This window comes from Triplophysa rosa, linkage group LG2, assembly GCF_024868665.1.
Source record: "Triplophysa rosa linkage group LG2, Trosa_1v2, whole genome shotgun sequence".
In the NCBI taxonomy this organism is placed as follows: Eukaryota; Metazoa; Chordata; class Actinopteri; order Cypriniformes; family Nemacheilidae; genus Triplophysa; species Triplophysa rosa.
The window spans coordinates 19,417,793-19,441,548 of NC_079891.1; the positions used below are offsets into that span (position 1 = coordinate 19,417,793).

The window sequence follows — 23,756 nt, forward strand, 5'->3', positions numbered from 1 at the left end:
TTCCAAAAAAAGTGGAGTGTTCCTTTAAAGCTTTATTTTTACTCAATGGGCCTTTATTAGCGTTTTAACCTGGCGTGAGGTAAAATGCTGTGCCTCTCTAAGATTCGCTTAAAAAGTGGATATACTGTATACAACATCAGTCGCAAAACAAAATAGGCAAGTTGCCCACCCTTCATCCCACATACAGTTTTGTGTTGCATTTGGAAGTCTTTGTCCAACATGGTAGTCTGAAACCACCAGACAACCTTAAACGCAATACCCATAAAATAATTATTCTCTGCTTCTTTCTGTTTTCGAAAGCATTCTGACTACACTTTTGCAACATTTAGAATGTTTCAAAATATAAAATTGACACATTTTTCATTGCACTGTGTTAACACATAATATATCTTTGTCACAGAATTAAAAATATGTAAAATCATTTATTTCAGACTTATAAAGTTGCTGGAATAGCTTTGCCTCCAGTCGACAGAAGCTTTTAGCATAAAGCATCATTAAACAAAAGGTTTTTGTCTACAAAGCATTATCTCATCTGTCAGCATTTCCATGACATCTAAAACATTTATTTCTCTGAATGCACACGAGATTTGCATGTGTGTGTGCAACCATGCATGTTTAACAAGTCACACTTTTCTTTATTATTATTTTTAGCTTGATTTCTTGGAAGAGGTGGGGCCGATTCTCCTCGACGTATATACGCCCTAACATGTTCACAAACCATAAACCTTCCATCTCAGATTAAGCAATGCACAATGACATGATGTATTCTATATGTATTACATAGGTGAATTATTGGGTTTAATTAAAGGAACTATTTGACATTTTGCCGCTAGACTGTTGCAGTCAATACTCAAGGTGATTTTCATACGCTTCACATAATGCATAATGTTGCCGTTCATAGTATTCCCAAAATACTTACCAGGGAAGTGTGGCTATGCCAAAAAACAACAGGTCTGTTCCATTTCCAGAAAATGAAAATCATTGTCGTCTGTTGAGGAACATTACCATTACATTTGCTTATTGTTTATTTGTTGTCTATTGACATTACGCGTCTGTTAAGGAACATTTCCGTTACATTTGCTTATTGTTTATTTGTTGTCTATTGATATTACGTCTCATTAGGTTTGAGTTTACCTTGATATTCCAGAGAAGCTGACATGAGGAAGTGGCATCCAGGTGTCAGAAAATTCCCCCACTTTCTGAAGAATCATTCAAAAAAAATATTCCAATGTCACTTGTAACTTGATACATTTGCTGGTGGTACAGATTAGTCTAAAGGATAAAACAATCCTACCTGCATTCAAATATGAATAAACAAAAAACGGTAGAGCCCTGAGGTGTAAAGAGTACCTGAAAACCATACTTAAGTAAAAGTACAGATACCTTGCAGTGAAAATTACTCCATTACAGTTACAAGTCACCAATTCCAAAACGACTTCAGTAAAAGTCTTAGAGTATCTGATTTTAACAGTACTTGAGTATTTTACTCATACTGAATGTAGGCTCAAAGAAGCACTAATCCTCAACACTTAAGAGACATGTCAGTGAAAAACAAGAAAAAGTTGATTTGTGAGGAGAGCAATCGCATTTCTTAAATCATAATAAGACTGAACACTTCAAAATTGCAACAAATCATGGTCGACACCATAACCTAAGTCTATTACAAACACCCAAGTCTCATTTAAAAAGGTCTCTTCAATATAAAGGATAAATAAAATAATGTTAAGTAAAATTAAAAAGTTAAAGCCTTTTTGTTCTGGACATGCTGGTTTTGGCCTCATCGCCCGCTGCAGTCATGTCCTCATTTCACATATACAATACCAGCGATTGACAACTACCTGATACTGCACTCGTATTCACATAAAGAAGCCATGTTGACAAGTTTTAGTAAATTAGGGCAAAATCCAGGAATTACGCAAATTTACCATGGTTTTACTACAGTTAAAATTGAAAAACCATGGTTTTACTACAGTTAAAACAAAAAAAACATGGTTACTGTAGTAAAACAATGGTTATCACAAAATAACGTCTCGGTTACGACTGTAACCTCCGTTCCCTGATGGAGGGAACGAGACGTTGTGTTGAGAGACAGACTAGGGTTTGATCTTGAGAACCTATCATCTCCGAGAGGAATTTTAAAAAGCCAATGGGCTTGGCGAATGGAACACGCACGCCAGTCCCCGCCCCATGTATACGGGTATAAAAGGAAGATGGCAGCGGTCATTCATTCACCCACCCTTTGGGCTGAGGAACCTGAGAGGTATCTCCCGGTCGCTGCAGCGGGTCGGCGAAGCGTTGTGGCATGAAGACACAACATCTCGTTCCCTCCATCAGGGAACAGAGGTTACAGTCGTAACCGAGACGTTTCCCTTCAGTTGGTATCTTGACGTTGTGTTGAGAGACAGACTGGGGACCTATCTTTACATGCACAGCGACACTGACTGGACTAGCGAGTCACAAGTGAGCACTACCGCGAGACGTAATCTTCCAGTGGGATCAGTACTGGTAACATACTGAGAAGCTTGTACCGACGGCCATCACGGGCGGTGGTGTTCGTCTCTAGTAGCGAGGTGCCGTAAGAACACTGGGGAAACACTGCTCTCCTCTTTGAAGAGTGTGTTACGGAGGCCACATCCTACCACAAGGGGAGGTTACATGTGGAGACAGCAACATGGTCTCACCAGTGGGGAGAAAAACATGTGAGAATTTGTGTCAGCCCAGATGGGGGGACAGAACCCAGGTGGGGTAACCACCGGAGGGGAGGTCACAGGCTCACCGACAGGGGCACCAGGAGTGAGGAATTCAACATACGGGACGACCCTGCAGGGTAGTCACTACGTATGGGGCAACAGTCCTAGTATAGAGGTCCACCTGAGCAGGGGCGACTACCAGTACTGGACTTGGTTCCAACAGACCGCTCCGCCCGGTCTGTTTACCATAATGCCAAAAATGCTTAGTGATGGATGGAATGTCTGTACTTCACCCAAAGGGGGGAAGTAGGGAGGCTAGATAGCGCGCTAGACTCACCTGGAGAGGGGAGAAGGCGCTTTCGCAGGCGTACACCCAAACCAGATGCCTGTCTTATACGTCGGTAGCGTGTATGGCTGACACTGGTTCCACGCGGAGGTTGTAAAACCTCACGAAGGTACTGGGCGTAGCCCAACCCGCAGCATTACAAATGTCTGCATAGAGGTGCCCTGAGCCAGTGCCCACGAGGAGGCCATACCCCGAGTGGAGTGGGCCCTCACTGCAAGCGGGCATGGGCGATCTTGGGACTGGTATGCCAAAGCAATGGCATCCACAATCCAGTGCGCCAATCTCTGTTTGTCTCTGCCCTCCCCTGGTGCTGTCCACCATAACAGACAAAGAGCTACTCAGAGTTTCTAAGGCTCTGCGTGCGGTTCAAGTAGAGGCACAGTGCGCGTACTGGACACAACATGTTGGAGGTTGGGTCTTCCTCCCCAGAGGGGAGCGCCTGCGGAACCCCCGCTCGGAGAAAGGCCAGATCTGACCAGGGGTTGAGGGTGCAAAGACACTGAGGCGTTACCGTAATGCGCCTGGTGCCGGTGTGGTGTGCCACGCCATCCAGGGAACCCGACTGTGAAGCCAGTGCTGAATCGGCCGCATGTGCATTAACCCGAGAGGGATTACCCCTGTTGAGGACGCCATGTGCCCCAGGAGCCTCTGAAAATGTTTCAGCGGGACCGCTGGAGTCCGCCTGACCAATTTCAGACAGTTCAGCACCGACTGCACACGCTCGTTGGTGAGACGCGCTGACATACAGACAGAGTCTAGAATCTAGTTCCATGCCGAGATAAGAGGAGCTCTGTGCTGGGGAGAGTTTGCTCTTTTCTCGGTTGACGTGTAGGCCCAGACGGTCTAGGTGCCGGTGCACGAGGTCCCTGTGCATACACAACACATCTCGCGAGTGTGCCAAGACAAGCCAGTCTTCGAGATAGTTGAGTATCCGCACACCTTGCTCCCTGAGGGGTGCTAAGGCGGCCTCTACGAGTTTGGTAAAAACCGGAGGAGACAGGGCCAAACCGAAGGGCAGGACCTTAAACTGATACGCTCTTCCCTCAAACGCGAACCGCAGGAACAGTCGGTGTCGAGGGAGGACGACGGCTCTGTTGACTCACCTGCTTGTTGTCGGAGATTGCGGCCGGCAGCTTGGTCCGTCCAAGACACCGTCGAGTCGAGGGTGCTGTGGAGGAAGGAAACCCAGGGAAAAACTCTCTCTTTGTGAGAATGTGGGATTCTCGAAGAGATAATGCTTTTGACCATCATGTGCCACGCAGGTTCCGAAAAACAAAGGATGAATGAATGACCGCCGCCATCTTCCTTTTATACCCGTATGCACGGGGCGGGGACTGGCGTGCGTGTGCCATTTTGCCAAGCCCATTGCCGTTTTAAAAGTCCTCTCGGAGATAATAGGTTCTCAAGATCAAACCCCAGTCTGTCTCTCAACACAACGTCGAGAGACCGACTGAAGGGGAACCATGGTTTTGAAAACCATGTTTTTTGTAAAAACCATAGTAAACGATGGTTACTGTAGTAAAACCATGGTTTTGCCCTAAGTAATCAATGCACCAAAAAACCATGGTTACTACACTTCGTAATGCAGTTCAATAAAAGGGAAGGAAGGAGGCGGGAACCGGCAAACATTTAAGCATATTTAATCAAAATAAAATAAACAATAAACAGCATTAAAACAGCCATAAATAAATATACAACCATAAATAAAACTTATCACATGATCTGGGCACGGTCCTCTCTCGCCGTATGCTCCTGCCGTTCGTCCTTTTATACTTCCGCTCTCCTCCGTGAGCGATACGAGGCCGGAATGACGCCCAGCTGACACTCATTATCAATCGCGTCCCGGCCTCGCTTCTTCCTCCCACGGCTCTCATCACGCCTTCCTCGTCACACACTTGTACCACAAAAAAACATGGTTAATTTTTGTAAGGGATAATACCATTCAATGCCCTGTAAATGGCAATATTAATTCTTCTCTAGCAAAAATAAACTGCTGCAAAAAAAGTTAGGTGCCATGCAAAATGTAATGTGTAATTGCATTAGTCATTGCAAATGCAGTAGAGTAAAGAGTACATACTGTATACTTGTTCAAAAATGTGGTCAAGTAGAGAGTAAAAGTTGCTAATATCTTTAATACTCAGTACAACTACAAAGTATCCACAAAGATACTTAAGTACAGTGACTAATTTCATTTACTCCAATACTTTACACCACTGGTGGAGCCAGAGGATGGGGGCTTAAAAAACATCCCTGTCTATTAATTAATGAATGTTCCAACGTTGAAACCAAGCTGTTAGCACATGTGGTCTAGACGTGCCACATCCCAGTTCATGTGTGAGCATGCAGGTTCGATTCTGACCCACCTTGATTCTGGTCCTCAGGTAGAGTTTCGTAGAGTTCTCATGAGATTAACATTGTGTGTCATAATTTTCCAGAGAACTTGAGAAAGTCTGACGGTGAGCTGTTATCTGTAATTTCCCAAATTCCATTATCTAAATACGGTATCTAGATTAAAAAATTAATGCATTAGTCATCTAGTTAATTCCGTCAAACATCCATTGTGTTCTTTGGGTTGGGTCTTTTTTTTAGTTGGTCTGTGTGTCATTGTCGCCGTAGTCTTCAGAAGTTGTTTCCTCAAATGTGTTTCCGCGGTCTTTGTGTTTTTTTTATGGGAAAAATGGGTGGAGTCAAAAAATGAATGGTATCAGTGTCATACCCAGGGTTTTAGAAATACGAAGGCCCAACAACTGAGTTTGTTTGTGTTGAAGTGAAGACTGTAAACACATGGTCAGTTGACATTTACATCAGAATCAGAATCAGAAGAGCTTTATTGCCAAGTGTGCTTGCACACACAAGGAATTTTCTTTGGTGTTGGAAGCTTCTAGTACAGACATTCAACACAATGACAATACAATATAATACGATTTACAGTCTAAAAGATTCTAAATTGTGCATATATAAAATAAAGACTATTTTACAGAAAATGGGGGATAATAACATATAAGAGACATTGTACAGGGTAGTATATAGTAGAATAAACATATTAACAGATTGTATGTACACTTGTGCAAATGGATAATTTAGTAAGTAGAGGTAGTGTTATATACATGTATACATAAGATGTAGATATAATAAGGCACTATAGTGCACACTATAGGAGTAGTGGAAGTGGAATATTGCTCTTAAGGAGCAGTTATCTGTTTAGGAGGGAGATTGCCTGGGGGAAGAAGCTGCTTCTGTGTCTGGAAGTCCTGGTGTTTGGTGCTCTAAAGCGCCGGCCAGAGGGCAGCAGATCAAAGAGTTTGTGTGCTGGGTGTGTGGAGTCAATGATGATTTTTCTTGCCCTGTTTTTCACTCTGGAATCGTACAGGTCCTGAAGTGTGGGCAGAGGAGCACCAATAATTTTCTCAGCACTACGAACTGTCCGTTGTAGTCTTCGTAGGTCTGATTTGGTGGCCGAGCCATACCAAACAGTAATTGAAGTGCACAGAACAGATTCGATGACCACTGAGTAGAACTGGGTCAGTAGCTCCTGTGGTAGGTTGAACTTCCTCAATTGACGGAGGAAGTATAACCTCTGCTGGGCCTTCTTTACAATGGAGTCTATGTGGGACTCCCACTTCAGGTCCTGAGAGATGGTGGAGCCCAGGAACCTGAATGACTCCACAGTATCCACAGTGCTGTCCAGGATGGTGAGGGGAGGAAGTGATGGAGGGTTCCTTCTGAAATCCACTATCATCTCCACTGTCTTGAATGCATTCAGCTCTAGGTTGTTTTGACTACACCAGGCAGCCAGCTGAGCAACCTCCTTTCTGTAGGCAGATTCATCACCATCTTGAATAAGGCCAATGACTGTGGTGTCATCTGCAAACTTCAGGAGTTTGACAGAAGGGTCTGTAGAGGTGCATTCGTTTGTGTAGAGTGAATATAGCAGTGGAGAAAGAACACATCCTTGAGGAGCTCCGGTGCTGATGGTACATGTGCTGGATTTAAATTTTCCCAACCTCACTAGCTGCTGCCTGTTCGACAGGAAGTTAATAATCCACTGACAGGTAGAGGTTGGCACAGAGAGCTGGGTAAGCTTGGGCAGGAGGAGGTCTGGGATTATGGTGTTGAAGGCCGAGCTGAAGTCTACAAACAGGATCCTGACGTAAGTCCCTGGTCTGTCTAGGTGTTGTAGGATGTAATGCAGTCCCATGTTTACTGCATCGTCCACAGACCTGTTTGCTCGGTAAGCAAACTGGAGGGGATCAAGAAGTGGTCTGGTGATGTCCTTCAGGTGGGCCAGTACAAGTCTCTCAAATGACTTCATGACCACAGATGTTAAAGCAACAGGCCTGTAGTCATTAAGTCCAGATATTTTGGGTTTCTTCTGTACAGGGATGATGGTGGAGCGTTTGAAGCATGAAGGGACTTCACACTGCTCCAAAGATCTGTTAAAAATATTAGTGAAGATGGGCGACAGCTGCTCCGCACAGACTTTCAGGCAGGAGGGTGAGACATTGTCTGGGCCTGGTGCTTTTCTGATCTTTTGTTTGCGGAAAAGCTGGCAAACATCCTCTACATGCAAATACTAAAAAACAATCGTCAGTATTTTATGGGAAATAGCATTTGGGTTTGTAATGACATGTAGGTGCACGATTGATAGTAAAATGTTTATTTTTAGGTAAACTATCCCTTTTAAACTTTTGAGCACAGACCAGACATGGACACATTAAAATAAAATGGTTGCTGACACTTGGGGTTTCTTTTCATGAAGAAAACATTAAAGGAATAAAGAAAAGGTATATAAAGATCAAGAATTAAAGAAATGTAATTTATTGTTAAAGAGAGAGTTCACCCAAAAATGAAAATTCTGTCATCATTTACTTGCCCTCAAAAGAAGATATTTTGAAGAATGATGATAAACAAAAACTGTAGTTCCCAATTCACTTCTATTGTATAAAAACCAATGCAAGTCAATGGGGACCAATGGTTTCTGTTACCAACATTCTTTAAAATATCTTCTTTTGTCTTCTGCGGAAGAAAGAAAGTCATACAGGTTTGAAATGATAAGAGGGTGAGTAAATGATGACAGAATTTTCATTTTTGGGTGAACGCATTTGAACTATTGGCAACTAATATTTTTATTTAAATAGGTTAACCACAACTTATAAAACACTTGAGTCAAAGCCAATCAATTCTAGTGAAGCATGTTCCAGTGAAGATGAAACTCCCACTTTAAGTTTAATGAACCATTTTCTTAGAATACATTTTTGTTACGGATGACAATAGAGTATATACAAGCAGCACACTGGTTCCAGATAAACAATGACGTTCAAAACTGCTCCATTAGACAGCTAATATTACAACAATAACCACAACATGTCTTGGTTCTAACAAACAGAAAAAAACATGTTACTCACATACTGATCCGAATCAAAGCAACCTCCTCGGGGGTGATTTTTAGACGATCTTTCTTTCCAACATCTCTCTGCTGGAAAGTATCTCCATAGACACGTATGTATGTCCGCTAAAAATGTCTCCATAGACATGTATGCATCTCCGCTAAAAGCCTTAGTACCGCGGGTCCTAACGCGTATCTGCTGGAAAGTCTTTATAATATTAACGCAGGTCCTAGTTCCGCCTGACTTTTATCCTTCTTTTTAAACTTAAAATCTACAGACCCTTTATTTTATGTAATAAATAAGACATCGCTCTTTTTACAGTCTTTCTAATGCCCGTAGGATCTCTTCCCTGCATCAACATAAGAAGACACGCTGTATCAGCCAACAACATCTTTTTGTACTGCGGTGGCCACCGTCGTGTTTGGACTGAGAGATTGGTTGCAATTCTTATACTCACAGCTAGTGGCCGCTATAAATCCCACTCTAGACCTTTAAGCCGATGGTTTGTGTTTCCCTGTGACATATGGTAAAGATAAAATACGGTAAAGAGTCTTTATAGATGATTAAATTGGCTTCAAATTGTTTCACTCAGTCAAATAAAACTTTACCCCTACCAATGTTTATACCTTTAGTATACCTTTAGTATTACATGAGCGGTTACTCATGCAGGCATGTGGCCTTAAGACAACCACAACACTAATATTATCAAAAACAGCCATCTTTGTGGCTAAATTCTACACTAGTCTTTGTAAATATAATCAGCATCCATCTCATGTTATGTCTTTTGTATCTCTGTCCTGCTTCAGCTCAGAGAAGGAGCAGCTAGCTGAGGAAGATGAGGATGACCTGAAGGAGGTGTTGGACCTGAGGAAGATCGCAGTTCAGCTGCTACAGCAGGAGCAGCAGAACAGGTAATATGCACATTGGAGTGCACGTCCGTTCACGTGAGCTGCCGTCCATAAAACATGTGCACAATGTGTGTGCATGAAAATTCAGATCAACATGCCACATATTTCCATTAGAATCCCTCTGTTTTGTACTGTATATTAACATGTCTTTTATATAAGCTGCCCTTTCATCTCTGCACCGCTGTACCTTAGATCTTTCTGTCTTTCATTCCAATACCTCAAGTGACTCCCTATTCTAAATATTAAAGGGGTCATATGCAGTGTTTTTCTGTGTCTTTGGTGTGTTATAAGTTGCCCATGCATGTATTAGACACGTAAAATTAAAAACTTAAGTGTCGGAAAATAAAAGATGCATTCTATCTAAAAGCTCACCCAGACCTGCCTGAAACGCCTCGTGTAACCACACCCCCACAAATCTACGTCAATTCGTGGTATGATTTGTCCGCCCAAATGTTTACGCAAGTAAGGTGGGCGTACATGTCAGTACAATTGCTTTGGAACCTGACGTACATTAACATCACACACTTGCAGTATTCAACTAATCACTACACACTGGTTAACTGGCCAATCATAGCACACCTCGCTTTTCAGAGCGATGAGCTTTGTAAAATAATCTGCGCATTTGAGAGAGGCGGGGCAAAGAGGAAATACAAACATGCACGGTATGTGGAAAATACAGTGTTTTTGAACCTTACATCGTGTATACACATTGCGTTACATCTAAAGCCGTGTCATATGACCCCTTTAATGTCTAAATGTGCCTATTTTCATGACCCAGTACACATGAATGTTGTTGAATGATTATGATAGTCCTGTTGGCCTATTTTTATACAGGATTCCTTCTAAAAATATTCTGGCTTGCAGACATAGCCATCAGATACCAATCAAATGCTTTTTGTAGTGGCCATTCAAAATATTTAAAAACAGAATGACCAAAAATGTCTGCATGCGTCAACTGAATTTTTATTTTTGTTTAATTCTCAATCATGTTCATCATTGCTTTTTAGGTGTCGGGCCTATCAAAGTATTAGGATCATTCCAGTGCTTGAAGTGGGAAAAAAGTTCTGGTACTCTTGTGCACGTTGACATTTGCACATTTTTACCACTTTTGAAATTTCTACAACATAAAACCGTATTTTGCGATTGTGCTAGTAAAACATATTTATTTACTAAAGGAAGCATTTGCCAAACAACTGATTTAATAATGTTAAACACAAATTTGACCAAGAAATAGTCATTTCATTACCTGTGATAATAGTTCTGCAGTCTTTTGAGTTCTTTTGTTCATTAAACCCATCATATACACACACATAAGTCATATCTTATGCCTTATATGCTATAAACTTAACTTATCTGTTATGGTTTTAGGCATGTCAAGTCGAACGAACGTTAAGTCTTACATTATGTGACAAACCACCTGAGTTTTCATTTAAAACAGCAGAATTCGCTAGTTAAGTAGTTTGAGTCTCTGAAATCTTACCATTTATTATTTTTATTTTAAAACCCTGGCTTTGTTTTGTTTGCCTTCTCACATCTCTCTACACGGTCGTCTTTCTGTTAGCGCCCACCTCCCGACAATAAAGTTTTGTCTTATTCAATTTAATTGGCTGAAAGTTCTGTCTTCAGTTTGAGTGGCTGCCATTCTGCTTGGCCTCTGTAATTTGATTTTCTAGAATCCCCTAAACACTGTTTGATTGGTCAACCTTTTGATATTGGGTTGATCGAGTTAAGAGGTTCCATGTCTGACTTCGAGTGCTGTTCCAGAAATGTATTTCTGGGTTTGAGGTGGAAATATCCGAAATCCCAGTTGTCTGGAATGCAGCATAAGCGCTCCCTCCCTGTAGTAGTAGTGATGTAATCACTATTAATCACTACTTATCATTACTGCGTACTGGCCCACTTCGAGCACTGGATCATTCCCTCTGTTTACTAACAAATTAATCACCATTTTCCTCCTTTTCTTCCATCTCCTTCTCTATCACTTCTTGCTTCTCTGCCTAACCCTGGGATTTGATTGGTGCGCACATGACATATGACTCAGGAGGCGGTCCTTAATATGTAGGGCTGAGAGTCTAATACACCGTAGAAGAGCAGCGGGGAGAGCTCACAGGTAGAAGGAGAGATGTGTGTCTATGTGTTTTGTATTTGTCTGTATTTTTTGCATTCAGATCATTTTTGACAGAAATTAAGTGTTTGTTTTTGTGCTTGCACTGAAGGCCCAGGACTTATATTAGCATGCATGTGTCGATGTAATGGCAAAATAACATGAACAATGCATGATAAAAGACGATACAGTTACGTACAATACCTTTGACCTATACATGTAGATGTTCAGATGTAGAAACTACTTTTGGTAGTTTGGTTCAGCTGACAGAAAATAATTTGCATTCTCTCGGTAGATTCATTTGAATTCATTTGAATTTTAATGTGTGCGGACTTCACGATGTCCAGACAGTTGTCTTCACTTTAAACTGTTAAAAGCTGCAAGATGTCATCGTGGATAAAAGGGGTGGAAAACTGGAAATGAGAAGCATCAACAGCATTATTGAATTTTACACATTCATACTGTATGCATATTTAAAATCACTTGAACGCCACATAGTTCATTACAGTGTTTTTTTAAAGACTGGGTTAAATTGGACACAACTAGAAAGATTTATAGGCCGTTCACACTTATGATAACAGACCTGCTGTTGCTTTACCCTCACATAAAAACAAACACTTTTAACTTAAGGGAGAGGCATTGGGAGAAGCCATCACTCTGTTGAGAAAGTTGTCTTTTTGAGAGTTGTCACAAATTTTATTCATACTTCTATTTGAGTCCATATCAAGGTCAATGCATCCTGGACATTGTGAAAAGAACATTAGGAAGTTAAACAACATTTACAGTAGGAATCCAGTTAGCATTCACTGTGGTATCATTCATTAGCTGTATTCTGTATTGGCACATCCTCTTTTTTTATTATACTTGTGGGTTTTTGCCTTTATATACATATACAGTACATATAGATATACAGTATATATGACAATAAATGTTAAATGACAATGCAGACCCCGTCGCTTGCATGAGGGCAAGCGACGGGGTGCTGGATCGGGGCATGACCCAAGTCAGACTCGACACAGGACATGTTTATCTATCGCAGGTCCAAAATGGGGTGCAGCCCCCCACCTTTCTTGGGAACGATGAAGTCCGGGCTCTAAAACCCAGAGGACATCTCGGCTAGAGGGACGGGCTCTATGGCACCCTTCGCCAGAGGAGCGGCGACCTCGGCCCTAGTACGGAAGCGTTCTCCCCTTGGACTGAGGTGTGGAGAATGCCCCGAACCTGGGCGGGTGTCTGGCGAACTGGATCGCATAGCCGAGACGGATCGTTCTCTCTAGCCATCGCCACGGGCTGGTTGCGGAAGGCAACGCAGTATGGACTCGCCCGAGACACTGTCGTGTTGAGAGTGCAACGGGGAGAGAAGAAAACCCAGAGAGAGATATACTCTTCTGTGAGTGGGTGCCAGACCCTGAAAAGGGCCCGGCTTTAGTGGAGCGTCCCGCTCCGACCTCCCGGTGGAATGGCCGGGGGATCGGGCCCGATGTTACTCTCTGGACTCATCCCTGTTGCTGGGGCAAAAGCCTTCCTCCGCGGGGATCTACGTCTCTGGCGGGCCGTCGACTGGGAGGGCGCTGATCCCGGAGGGGCCAACGTGGGCAGGCAGGAACCGGGGCGGGGCGTGGCTTCCACCACGCTCCGACCGCCAGAACCAGAATCCAGCCGTGAGCATCGGGTTGCAATGCAATACGTTTCCTCCCCGAAACGCTCGCGGCTGGATTCTGGTTCTGGCAGTCAGAGCGTGGTGGAAGCCACACCCCGTCCCAGTTCCAGTTTTTTTCCATCTGAGCGTCAACCTCGTCTTGGACTCTACCGCCCGGGGGTGGGAGCTCCAAGGGGTCTTCCGCATCCGATGCCAAGAGGTAGCTGTCAGGTGCAATGACAGAAAGTTTGTCCTCATCCTACTGTCGAGTCTGCCCGCTATGGGACGGCCCACCGCCACCCATCGGGGACGTCAGGTGAGCGTGCTGGGGCATGGATGGTCCCCGAACCGAAGCTGATGGAGCGACATCCGTGGGAACCCCCAAATCACCCCCGCTGCTCGCCGAAGCGGCAAACTCACTCGCGAAGCAGACGGGGTTGCGGCAGCGTTCAAAGATAACGTAGCCAGCCGTGACCGCAACACCTCCGTCAGACTCAGGGATGAGTCTGTCACACCCAAGAACACAGCTGCAAGACATGCTGCAACTGTGAGAAATTTGCTCTTTTAGATGCTCTGTAGCTCGCTGCCGAAACGCCCAGGGAAAGTCGAACAAAGGGGGAGTTCCGCTGCACGCGTCTTAAGTCCAGCAGTGTAGTAGTTTTCTCGAAGAGAATAGTTGCATGTCATCGAGTCACGCAGGTTCCTAAGAACAAAAAGATGAATGAATGGGCGCCGCCATCTCCTTTTATACCCGTATGCACGGGGAGGAGACTGGCGTGCGCGTGCCATTCGCCAAGTTCATTGGCATTTTAAATTCCTCTCGGAGATGATAGGATCTCAAGATCAAACCCCAGTCTGTCTCTCAACACAACGTCGAAAGACTGACTGAAAGGGAACCTGATGTACCTGATGAAGTGTTACATTTCCATCACACGCTTGCAGTATTCGACCAATCGCTATGCACTGGTTAACTGGCCAATCATAGCACACCTTGCTTTTCAGAGCGATGAGCTTTGTAAAAAATCTGCGTGTTTCAGAGAGGCAGGGCAAAAAGGAGATACAACCATGCACCGTATGTGGAAAATACAACGTTTTTAATCTTAAAGAGGTGGTGCAACGGTGTGTCATGCATTCTGACTTCTTTACAATGTTAAACGTGCCGTCTTCTCATGCTTAACATGGTCAACTTGCCAAAAATTAGTTGGGCGTATTACGTAGTATTTCTCTGCTCGATACACTCCCCCAGCGATCGTACAGTTTTCAGAAAGTTTTTTTCGAACATATAAAACTGTTTCGTAACAATTTTTCTTATTTGTCCCTTATTGGACAATTCTCCCAGAAAAGTATGCGGCACGCCCATGCGGCAGCAAGGAGAGCAGGAGAAGGAGCATGCGCAGATGTCACTTTCACTTGTGTGCAGGAGAGAGAGAGAGCATACGTTCGTGAAGTTCAGGTGTTTGTTTGTTCACTGCATTTGGGTGATGAATGTTATATAAACGGTGGATATAACGCTGGATTTGGAGATCGTTTGAAACTGATATATGGAGCCGTCCCAGCGCTAAAAGATGCCGGACATGAACCGCATGTCATGCGTGAAACTGATGTCTGTGTTTTGTTGACGCACATGCTTTAGTTCAGCCTACCCCTCCCCCCGCACGCGCCGTATGCTTTCGGAAATAATCGTACAGCTGTATCTATCTTTTATAAATGTGATCAAACTAAATACTCTTCGAAGATACGAAGTATGCAATACTACTCTATAGGCACTCAAGATTAATATGAGATTGGCAGAAACCGCGTGTGTTAGGGCCGCTTTAAATCATGTATACACATTGCATTACATCTAAAACAAACGATAATATTCGTTTTAGCCGTGTCATATGACCCCTTTAACAGAATTCGCTTTTCAAGGACTACAGAGAACGGCTGGAATCGGACTACAGCTCTTTACTTCCCGGGTACATGATGTCACTATACCGAGTTTTTGGATAACCTCTGCCCACAGGAATTAAGGGTGGGAGAAAAAGTCGATGCATCGCGATTCATTATCTAACGATTCAGAATCGATTCTCAAAAATTCAGAATCGATTCTGTGTTCAATTCAAACTGCCACTGCACCACTGTGCGGCGCGTGGGCGCAGGCCAAACAGAATAACCCGTTGATAAACGAACGGCTTCGTTTTAGACAAAATGGACAAACTACGACCTGCTCCATCAAATTTGAAATCGACTGTGTGGTAACATTTTGGATTTTGTGAAGACAACGAAAAAGGTGTCTGTAACGCAATTCAATAGAAGGGAAGGAAGGAGGCGGGAACCGGCGAACATTTAAACATATTTAATCAAAATAAAACAAACAATAAACAGCATTAAAACAGGCCGGCAGCCCCTCACGGACGACTGCCGGCCATATAAACATAAATAAAACTTATCACATGATCCGGGCCCGGTCCTCTCTCGCCGTATTCTCCTGCCATTCGTTCTTTTATGCTTCCACTCCTCCGTGAGAGATACGAGGCCGGAATGACGCCCAGCTGACACTCATTATCAATCGCGTCCCGGCCTCGCTTCTTCCTCCCACGGCTCTCGTCATGCCTCCCTCGTCACAGTGTCGTTGATAAAAGCCATACTGTGTGCAAAGTCTGTGGCACCAAATTCAAATATTTCGGGAACACGACTAATATGAAGAAACATATTACGCGGTTCCACTCAGAAAACAGCATTCTGTTCCAATCACGCACACTCCCGGTTACAGTCAAAGGACCCTCGAGCAAGTAGCAAAGCTTCCACCGAATTCTGAAAAGGCGAAGCGAATTACCCGGTCAGTGGCGGGTTTTATCGCCAAAGATTTGCGCCCTTACTCCATTGTGGACAACCAAGGATTTCGCACGATGTTACAGGTACTTGAGCCATGATACAGTTTGCCCCCACATCATTATTTCAGTGAGAAAAGCATATAACTCTAATTTTGGTTAAAATCTAAAGTGTAATTTATTTGCACAGCAGGATAATTAATTACCAAAAATGTATGTTAAGAATCGTTTTGGGAATCAAATCGTTACTCCCAGAATCGGAATCGGATCGGATCGTTAAGTGCCTTAAGATTCCCACCCCTAACAGGAATACGCCAAAAAGGGTAGTGTATGGTTATCAGAGATTGTAAACATTTAACTGAGCTGAGCGCTTAATTACTTTCACTCTCATCACAGTCTTACAGCTGGTAATAAGAATTTAGCTACAGACATTCTAAGATAACCAACGGTCAAATAACAGGTTCCATGACTTTAACAAGGCTGTGAAAGCTGTTCTGTATAATACACTGATATTGTGTGTGTGTGTGTGCGCAGACCTCTAAAACACTTCTATGAAACATCCTTTGAAGTCCTGCTTGCAAATGTCTCCTGGTCAATCTGCTTGTGTAACAGGTGAGTAATCCAGGCAGAGAATTGGATCCAAGTGCAGTTTAGAATTTTAATTAAATAAACAAAGACAAAAACAAACCAAGGTAATCCACAGAACGAAGGAGGCACAAAAACAAAGCATGATACACAGACTGGATAAAGCATAAAACAAAGACCGACAACCAAACAAAGGAAACACTTGGGTTTAAATACACTGGGGTAACAAAGGAAACAAGAAACACCTGGGGAAACTAATTAACAAGAAAAACTACAAATTACTACAAACATGGCACACAACAGAAAATAACATAAGAGTCCAAAATAACTGGGAAACACAGAACAGATTCGTGACAGCTTGTTTTATTATCCAACTTAGGTCCTATATAAAAAGCAAAACTCTTATGTTATTAGTGTTAATAACTGGTCTGACGCCAATCGGTCCGTTATCATTTCCCCTGCCATAGTAGGAAAAAATCGCAATCTCTAACAAAGATTGACTTTTGGCCGCTTTAATGCTTTACCACACAATACCATATTAAAGAATTGTGTTTCTATCTTTGTTGCAACCATTTTGGAAGGGCCTGTACAAGTCATTGATGAGTATTTGGCTCAAAGCCTGCAAGTAATTTCTTTTTGAACCTTGCTTTGTGCACAGAGGCATTGTCATGTTGGAATAAAAAGGGCCCTGCCCAAACTGTTGATATAAAATTAGAAGCACACAATTCTCTAGAATATCATAATATGCTGTTGCATTAACATACAAAAAGTAATCAAACCTGTTCGTTATAATGGGGCGTCCCAATACTGGTGAGGTCTCTGAGTCCAAACATCTCAATACAGGGATGCCTCAGGGCTCAGTGCTTGGACCGTTGCTCTTTTCCGTATACATGACATCCATAATTTCTGTCATTTGGAAACATGGCTTTTCCTATCACTGCTATGCAGATGATACACAACTCCACCTGTCATTTCAGCCTGACGATCCGACTGTTTCTGCATGCATTTCAGCATGCCTGAGTGACATTTCGCTCTGGATGAAGGACCATCAACTGCAGCTGAACCTTGCAAAAACAGAACTGCTTGTAATCCCGGCCGACCCGAAGATTCATCACAACCTCTCCATTCAGCTAGGCTCATCAACCATCATACTTCCAGAACGGCCAGAAACCTGGGAGTGGTAATTGATGATCAGCTAGACTTCACGGATCATGTTGCCAGTACCACCCGGTCCTGTAGATTCATCCTCTACAACATTAGGAAAATTAGACCTTTCCTGTCCGAGCATGCAAGTCCTAGTCCAGGCTCTTGACCTGTCCAGACTGGACTATTCCAATGCGCTAATGGCTGGACTCCCAGCTTGCGCAACCAAACCTCTAAAGATGATCCAGAATGCAGCGGCAAGAGTGGTATTCAATGAACCGAAGAGAGCACACGTCCCTCCTCTCTTCATTAAGTTACAGTGGCTCCCTATAGTCGCTCACATCAAATTCAAAGCTCTGCTCTTGGCCTACAAGATCACCACTGGTTCGGCACCCCTATATCTTCACTCGCTAATACAGACTTATGTACCCGCCAGATCCCTACACTCTGTAAATGAACAACGTCTTGTAGTGCCATCCCAAAAAGGGAAAAAATCACTCTCACGTACCTTCTCTGGATCTGTTCCACATTTGTGGAAAGATCTGCCCGCTGCTACAAGATCAGCAGATTCTGTGGCCATCTTTAAGAATCGGATGAAAACACATCTCTTCCGTCAGCACCTGACCGATTAGTTCTGACTTCTTTCTCTTTTCTATTCTTTCTATCCTTAAAAAAAAAAAATGTAGCTTTGTATACTGTGGTAGGCTATATGAGACCAGTTTTACTGCGCTAATGCTTTTTGTTGTCCTTATGTTGTTCCAATTGCTTCCATTGTTTACCTCATTTGTAAGTCGCTTTTGATAAAAGCATCTGCTAAATGACTAAATGTAAATGTAATACTATTTTCCATATAGTGTATTATAGTTGATCTTTATAGCTACGGTATCTTCAATAGTGTGAACGTCCCTTAAGAGTTAAGACTACTACACGTTGTATGATGTTATAAGCATTGCATTCCAAATGATTGTAAAAACTACTTAAATTTCAATATGGAATGAATTAGTAAAGCTGTTTTCAATCAAAAGCCATCTATGACAGGGGTCGGAAACAGGCGGCCCGCGGGCCAAAACTGGCCTAACTGGCCTAAGCAATAATATCTGGCCCGCGCCAGCAGAGCATGTGAGCGAAGCGTAGCGGGGAGCGGAGCGTTAATATTTCTTGTGGAGCGGAGAGCGCCTTTCTGAAAATTCTGCTCCGCTCGCCCAATCTTAGAGTCACTCGCTCAGCCCTCTTGGTGATTTACTTTTTACTGCAGGATTATTATCCCATGTACACCAAATGAGCCTGAAGCCTGAATAATAGCACAACGGCATGCGCGTCAACTACAATCGCCTCGTCCATTTGCGGAGCTGCGCGGGCGACAAGAGGTTTGATACAGGCTCATTTCAGTTAAAAAAACATTATAACATTTATATTTATTTCTCTTAAGAAGACATTGTGTCACTTACCCAATGTAACAGTTGCTTTTCTGAAATAAAACCTGAGTAAACCAGCTGAGGCCGACAAATGTGATCTCCGGAGGATGCATGCAGCCTTCGAAGACGCAGCTACTTTGTCCAAGTTTCCAAAAGTACATTTAAAATGCTGTAACGAGTGAGGTTTGACGTTTTAAGACCACATTTCCCCTTGCTTTGGTCTATTTTTCTTTAGAGCCTGTTTCTTTTATTAACCCCAGTAATAATAAAGGTGTTCATAGTGCATTTCAACTTTTGTGCGTTTATTTTGATTGTTGCACTTTGGCAGCTACGTATATGTTCATGGAAATAAAGTAACGAAAATCAAATATACTTTATCAGTTATTATACAGTTATTTTAGGCACTCTTTAAATAAAAAATGACTAAAAATATTGGCTGTAATGTCACAGAATGTCGGACTGAAACATAACTGCTCTTTTTCCGCCTACTATTAATATTTCGCTCAATGACTGCGCTTCGCTCAGTCACTCACGGACCAAGCAAACGCTCCGCTCACATTACGCTCACCGGTAAAAAATCAAAAATGCCGCTCAGATCCCGCTCTGACATAAAATGTGTCCAGTAAGCCTAATTGTTTTCAGTTTATAATAAACTTCTTGAATAAATGTCTCAGTTTAAGTCAGGATAGTGCCATTTTCTCTCACCATCTAGCTAGCTTAAATGTTGACATCACACGACACGACGTAAAAGCGTACCCCCCACAGCGCTATTACGTCAAATACGTTACGTTACGTTAAATAGGCTACGTTAAATAATTATATGACTATTATGTAATTATACTGTATATTAGTTATTATAATTATTTAATAACTATATTTTTTAATGTAGGCTATTCTAGTTGTATTTTTCATCAATGAATTTCAACTATGTTCTGGCCTGCCATCTAGCGGCGAATTTGTTTTTTGGCCTGATGGCAAACTTACTTGCCGACCCCTGATCTATGACATGCCCAGTACAAACTTGTAGGTATGCCAACAACATCTGTTTTTTTTTTGTACAAAACCTTTGGTTGCACTTTATTTACAGCCAAAAATACTGGTAACTACATATACTTATTAGGAGTTAAGTTTAGGGTTGGTACCTAGTAAGTACAGAGTAATTATATAGTACATAAATGTAGAACAGGATTGCTAAATAAAGTGCTACAAAGGCCATCTGCCGGAAGCACGATCCCATGATACAAGGACCTGATATGTAGGAATGTCACAGTTACAGTGGCAAGAAAAAGTATGTGAACCTTTTGGAATTTCATTGTTTTCTGAATAAATTTGTAATAAAATGTGATCTGATCTTCATCTAAGTCAAGGGTTTCGACAAACATAATGTGTCTAAAAATAATAACACAAAAAATTCTGATCTTTCATGTCTTTATTGAACACACTCATTCAATATTGAAAATGGCAGTGGAAAAAGTAAGTGAACCCTTAGAATTAATAACTGGTTGACCCCCCCTTGGCAGCAATATCCTCAACCAGGCGCTTCCTGTAGCTATGGATCAGACCTGCACATCGTTGTGGAGGAATTTTAGCCCATTCTTCCTGGCAGAACTGCATTAGCTCTGTCATATTCTTTGGACGTCTCATGTGTATGGCCCTCTTCAAGTCAATCCATAGCATCTCTATTGGGTTGAGGTCTGGGCTCTGACTTGGCCACTCCAACAGGCGGATTGTGTTTTTCTGAAGCCATTCTGTTGTGGACTTGCTCCGGTGTTTTGGGTCGTTGTCCTGTTGCATCACCCACCTTCTACACAGTTTCAGCTGACGTACAGACATTCTCACATTATCCTGAAGAATTGTCTGATATACTTGGGAATTCATCTTCCCCCTCAATGATTCCAAGCTGGCCAGGCCCTGATGCAGCAAAGCAGGCCCAAATCATGATGTTTCCTCCACCATACTTTACAGTTGGGATGATGTTTTCATGATGATATGCCGTGCCCTTTCTACGCCAGATGTAGTGCTGTGTGTTTTTTCCAAATATTTCAATCTTAGCTTCATCAGTCCACAAAACATTTTGCCAATACCGTTGTGGAGTGTCAATGTGCTCTTTTGCAAACTTCAGGCGTGCAGCAATGTTCTTTTTAGTAAGCAGTGGCTTCCTTCGTGGTGTCCTGCCGTGGATACCCTGCTTGTTCAGTGTTTTACGTATTGTAGACTCATGAACAGAGATGTTAGCAAGTTCCAATGATGCCTTCAAATCTTTGGCTGTCATTCTGGGTTGTTTCTATACCTTATTGATGAGTCTTCGTTGTGCTCTTGGTGTCATTTTGACTGGGTGCCCACTTCTTGGTAGAGTAGCAACAGTCCAAAGTGTCTCCATTTGTAGATTGTTTGCCTAACTGTAGACTGGTGAATTTCTAAAGTCTTTGAAATAACTTTGTAACCCTTGCCAGCTTTATGTAAATCAACAATTTTTGATCGTAGATCCTCTGAAAGCTCTTTTTGGCGAGGCATGGCTCACATAAGCGTGTTCTTCTTGTGCAGAGCAAACTCCAAAAGTTTGAGGGGTTTTTATCAGTCAAAGTAGCTGTAGTCCACACCTCCAAACGTATTATCTTAACGAGACTCCAGGTGTGCCAAAACCTGACTCCAATTAGCTTTTTTGAGGTCATTAACTCAAGGGTTCACATACTTTTCCCACAAGCACTACGAGTTTTTTTTTGGTTGTTCTCAATAAAGACATGAAAGATTAAAAAAATGTTGTGTTATTATTTTAGACAAATTTTATTTATCAATACCCTTGACTTAGATGAAGATCAGATCACATTTTATGACACATTTATTCAGAAAACCATGAAATTCCAAAAGGTTCACATACTTTTTCTTGCCACTGTATTAATAATCATCTGATTATAATCACAGTTATTTGACTTAACCTCAGATATTTCAGATAACCACAATTATTTCACACCTTTAGAAGATGTGCAATGGTCCCCATATTGAGCATGCTTGCTCTGCACATTCAAATTATATTTTCCGTATCATTTTTTAAAGCTAGAAATTGTCTGGGTATAGTTAGATTTTAAATGATAGAGACATTGACATTTCGTAATAAGTGACTGAATTTATTGAAGCCGTTTATTTTTTTTGACGATTTCTTTTCTTATCTCAGTAGTTATGGTCGTTTATTATTTACATCATCTATCAAAGCCCTAAAATAGACAATGAATCACATTTTTAATTAGACAATCATGACAGGCTTCGACATGAGCAGATGACCCCAGTATCAGAATGCTTTTGTTTGGTAGATTATTATAAAGAATCAAGGTATGTATGGTTTCCAGAGAACTGTTTTATCTAAAATAGTAATAGGGCATGTCTTGAAGTCATTTGTTTTGCGTTTATGTTTCAACCTGATCTTGCAACCTGAGTGAATAACAAGTGCTTTTAGTGGGGCGGAATTTCATCCCGCACATTTCACACCTCACCTTTTACACATTAAAACTTGTGCTCAACACGTTTTTCAAGAAACTTGTAATGAAAGACGTGATGTTTTTTTCTGATCTCACAGATTTCTCAGCCACTCCAGTAGCAGCACAAAATCAAGATCTCCATCTCAGACTGTTAGAAGGTATTATGACGCACATCATCCGAATTCAAAAATGCATCCACGTGCATCTTTTATAATACTGCTTCATAGCAACAACGATAATCACAATAACATTACAAAACAATACAACTATTACACATTAATAGCATCGTGACTTGCTTGGGGGTAAAATGTAGGGAGTCTAATTCATATACAGTAGTTTTCATATTTGCAGATTTTTGACTGAACATGAACTGTTGAACTGCTTATGTAATTTAAACAATATAGACCACTTCGGAAGACGTGAACAACGCTGGTCCAGAAGAACTTCCTGTTTCAGTTTTTTAATACGACACAAATGTTTGAACAAAATACAACCAACACAACATTTATAACCAATTAAAAATGTTAAACAAATATCTTTAAGGTGTAATTAAGTGTCAGATTTTAATAAAATAAAATAGAATAAACAATGAAACCGGAAGTCCTTCTGGACCACTGTTTACATCATAAAAAAAGGGGCTATAGTTATACCATACCTCTAAATTGTATTGAAAAGACCATTATGTGCACGCAACAGCTGAAAATATTGAATCATGTTTGGGTGGAGAACTTGCATGATCTCAGTATCTTAAGATCTCTGTTTGTCGTGAATACACCCTGTTTGGTTTAGACTGGGAGTTGGTGAAGGTGGGAAGCTTTAGATGTTTGACAGTTAAACAAGTAGTGACAGGTGTGTACTGAATATACCTACTGAATGTATTCATAGTTTTTTTTTCACAGACCTTGACATTGCTTAATTTCCACATTCAGCACTTTCAATTCCCCTCATGTCATGTCTTCACGACTCTTGTTTTCTAAGAACTGATTTTTGAATAACTCAAAAATTTGAACTTAAAGGTTGTTTTTCATTTGGAAAAGGAATCTTGATCTTGATCTGAATCTGAATCTAAAACCAAAAAGTGAGCTCAGAACAATCTAGCAAAATAGCCTAGGTGTTTCACAGCTATTGGAAACTAAAGCCAGTATTCTGAACCATGGGCGTCAAATTCGTGTCCTGGAGGGAAAGATTAGCTTCAGCTTTAATAAAACACAGCTGGACCATCTAAGTCATGAATTTTAGGAATATTAAATTAT

General features: G+C 41.9%; 1 protein-coding gene across 4 annotated transcripts in view; it reads left to right on the forward strand.

Annotated features, from left to right (window-relative positions):
• lrch2 (leucine-rich repeats and calponin homology (CH) domain containing 2) overlaps positions 1–23,756 on the forward strand; it is a 103,205-nt gene that overhangs the window by 38,469 nt on the left and 40,980 nt on the right. For 2 of the 4 annotated variants that reach the window (XM_057350640.1, XM_057350648.1), the window contains exons 11-14: positions 9,230–9,334; positions 11,373–11,441; positions 16,422–16,499; positions 22,602–22,661. In XM_057350640.1, the coding sequence (XP_057206623.1) occupies positions 9,230–9,334; positions 11,373–11,441; positions 16,422–16,499; positions 22,602–22,661 (312 nt within the window). The remainder of the gene's footprint in view (positions 1–9,229; positions 9,335–11,372; positions 11,442–16,421; positions 16,500–22,601; positions 22,662–23,756) is intronic. The other 2 variants (XM_057350656.1, XM_057350660.1) reach the window with 2 other exon arrangements.